The sequence below is a fragment of the Zalophus californianus genome, chromosome 14 (assembly GCF_009762305.2).
Source record: "Zalophus californianus isolate mZalCal1 chromosome 14, mZalCal1.pri.v2, whole genome shotgun sequence".
Lineage (NCBI taxonomy): Eukaryota > Metazoa > Chordata > Mammalia > Carnivora > Otariidae > Zalophus > Zalophus californianus.
In genome coordinates, this window is record NC_045608.1 from 25,011,645 (window position 1) to 25,014,230 (window position 2,586).

Genomic DNA, 2,586 nt, shown 5'->3' on the forward strand with positions numbered 1-2,586 from the left:
GTGGGCAGCAGAGGGCGCTGTTGGTCTCCCCTAGGTTTGCAAGGCGGAGGGCGGGGTGTGTGTGTGTTGGGGTGGGGGGATGGTCTCCGGCTGCCTAATCTCCAGATCCCCTGGGGCTGGGACCCTGGTGCCTCTGTGCGTTGGTGGGGACTCAGCAACTGTGTCCCCTCTGGCTGAGGAGGCGTCTGCTGCTCGAAGGTCTGTGGAAGGTCCCAGTAGCTGCTTCCTCCCTGTTCCCTCCCAGGGGACAGAGTCTCTGTGGGAATCAACCCTCTCTGTCTAAGGGACAAAGCTGAGATTTCATCTAGTGGCAGGAAACAAATCTGTGTGAGCAGCCCCTCCTCCTTCAGGCCGTGGAGAAGATAAAAGGCAGGCCCATCCCAGTCCTGATCTGAGGCTGCAGGAGGAGCATCCACCATGGCCCGGACCCTTCTTCTTGTCCTCCTGGCTCAGTGCACGGGTAGGGACATCCCCAGGTACCCATGACAGCTCTTGAGTGGGTGTCACCCTCACTGTCACAGACCACCAAGCAGCTTAACCTTTTGCCCTGTCCCATCTCCCATAAGTGTCTGTGTTTGCAGGCTCCCTGTCCCAGCCCATGCTGACCCAGCTGCCCTTCCTCTCTGTCAACGGCCAGACTCACCTGCACCCTGAGCAGTGGCTTCAGTGTTGGTGATTTCTGGATAGGCTGGTACCAGCAGCTGCCAGGGAGCCCTCCCCGGTATCTGCTGTACTACCACTCAGACTCAGATAAACACCAGGGCCCCGGGGTCCCCAGCCGCTTCTCAGGCTCCAAGACGCCTCAGCCAATGCAGGGCTTCTCCTCATCTCGGGGCTGCAGGCTGAGGCCGAGGCGGACTATTACTCTGCTACATGGCATGGCAACTCTAAGACTTCCACTGTGCTCCAGACCCATGAGGAAGTGAGACACAAAGCTGGACTACTGCGCTCTCCTGACCTGGTGCACCACCCACAGCAGGGGTTCTGACCAAGGCTAGCTGAGGGCTCACTTCATTATCGTTTCTTCTGTTAGTACCTGATTTTCCTCAGACCACTTGATCTCACAGTATCACATACTTTTGTTAAGATAAAAATTTACATGAATCCATTGCTAGTGTAGTCTCACTCAATGTTGCACTGGTTAAATCCCATGCTCAGAGATAAATAACTCCTCACCATCCCCAACCTCTCCCTCCTCTCTGTGAATTTTAGGTTGGGACATGGACTGTGGACTCTGGCATCTGGGTAGGAGACACAGGTCAAGTTGTTCCCATATCATAAAACTGCAGCTTGGTCCCCTGACCAGTCTGATGTCTCTGCAATCTGATCAATTCCAGGCCAAGACACACTCACTTCCAGGCATGAGGTGCTGATCTGAAATGCAGGCAGTCCCATGAGAGGTAGCAAAAATATTCCTCACGCAATGGCCTCCTTTTCCTAGAGGTAGGAAGAAGATAAAGAAGTTGCAAGAAACATCAATGGTGACCACTTCCACACCACCTCACACCTGGGCCCTTCTCCACCTGTCACTCTCTCAGGTGAGGACCAGACACAGGGGCCAGTATAGGAACCTCTCCTTTTGTCCATGCCCTCCATACGGGACTCCTCCTGCTCCCAGGCTCCCGTGGTGACCTCTGTGTCATTGCTGAGAGTCGCCATCTCACAGAGTCCTGGCCACAAGGAGCAAGATCACAGTTGGCCTGACTCTGATTCCACTATGGCTCTTGCCCCTCTGGACAGCCCCTTTTATTTTTCTTTTCAAATTTTTATTTAAATTCTAGTTAGTTGGGCGCCTGGGTGGCTCAGTTAGTTAAGTGACTGCCTTCGGTTCAGGTCATGATCCTGGAGTCCTGGGATCGAGCCCTGCATCGGGTTCCCCCTGCTCTGTGGAGAACCTGCTTCTCCCTCTCCCTCTGCCTGCCACTCCCCCTGCTTGTGCTCTCTCTGTCTGTCAAATAAATAAATAAAATCTTTAAAAAGAACCAAAATAAATTCTAGTTAGTTAACATACAGTGCAATATTGGTTTCAAGAGTAGAATTTAGTGATTCAACACTTACATATAACACACAGCGCTCATCATAACAAGTGTCCTCCTGAATATCCATCACCCCTCTAGCTCATCTCCCACCCACATCCCTGCATCAACACTCCGTTTGTTCTCTATCTTTAAAAGTCTCTTATGTTTTGTTTCCCTCTTTCCTTTTTCTTCCCCCCCCACACCGTGCCTCTCATATGTTCATCTGTTTTGTTTCTTAAATTCCACATATGAGTGAAATCATATGGTATTTGTCTTTTTTTACTTATTTCACTTAGCATAATATACTCTAGCCCTATCCATGTCATCGTAAATGACTTGAGTAATATTCCAACACACACACACACACACACACACACACACATATCTTCTTTATCCATTTATCAGTCATGGACATTTGGGGTCTCTCCATAGTTTGGCTATTGTTGATAACACTGCTATAACCATTAGTGTGCATTTATCCCTTTGAACAAATCTGTATTTTTGTATCCTTTGGGTAAATACCTAGTAGTGCAATTGCTGTGTCATGGGGTAGCTCTCTTTTTAACTT

At 50.0% G+C, this 2,586-nt stretch overlaps 1 gene segment (V, D, J or C); it reads left to right on the forward strand.

Annotated features, from left to right (window-relative positions):
* Positions 1–417: 417 nt before the first annotated feature.
* On the forward strand, positions 418–988 carry LOC113913062. The segment is given in 2 exon segments: positions 418–460; positions 582–988. Coding segments are annotated over 2 exon segments (450 nt in total).
* The last annotated feature ends 1,598 nt before the right edge of the window (positions 989–2,586 follow it).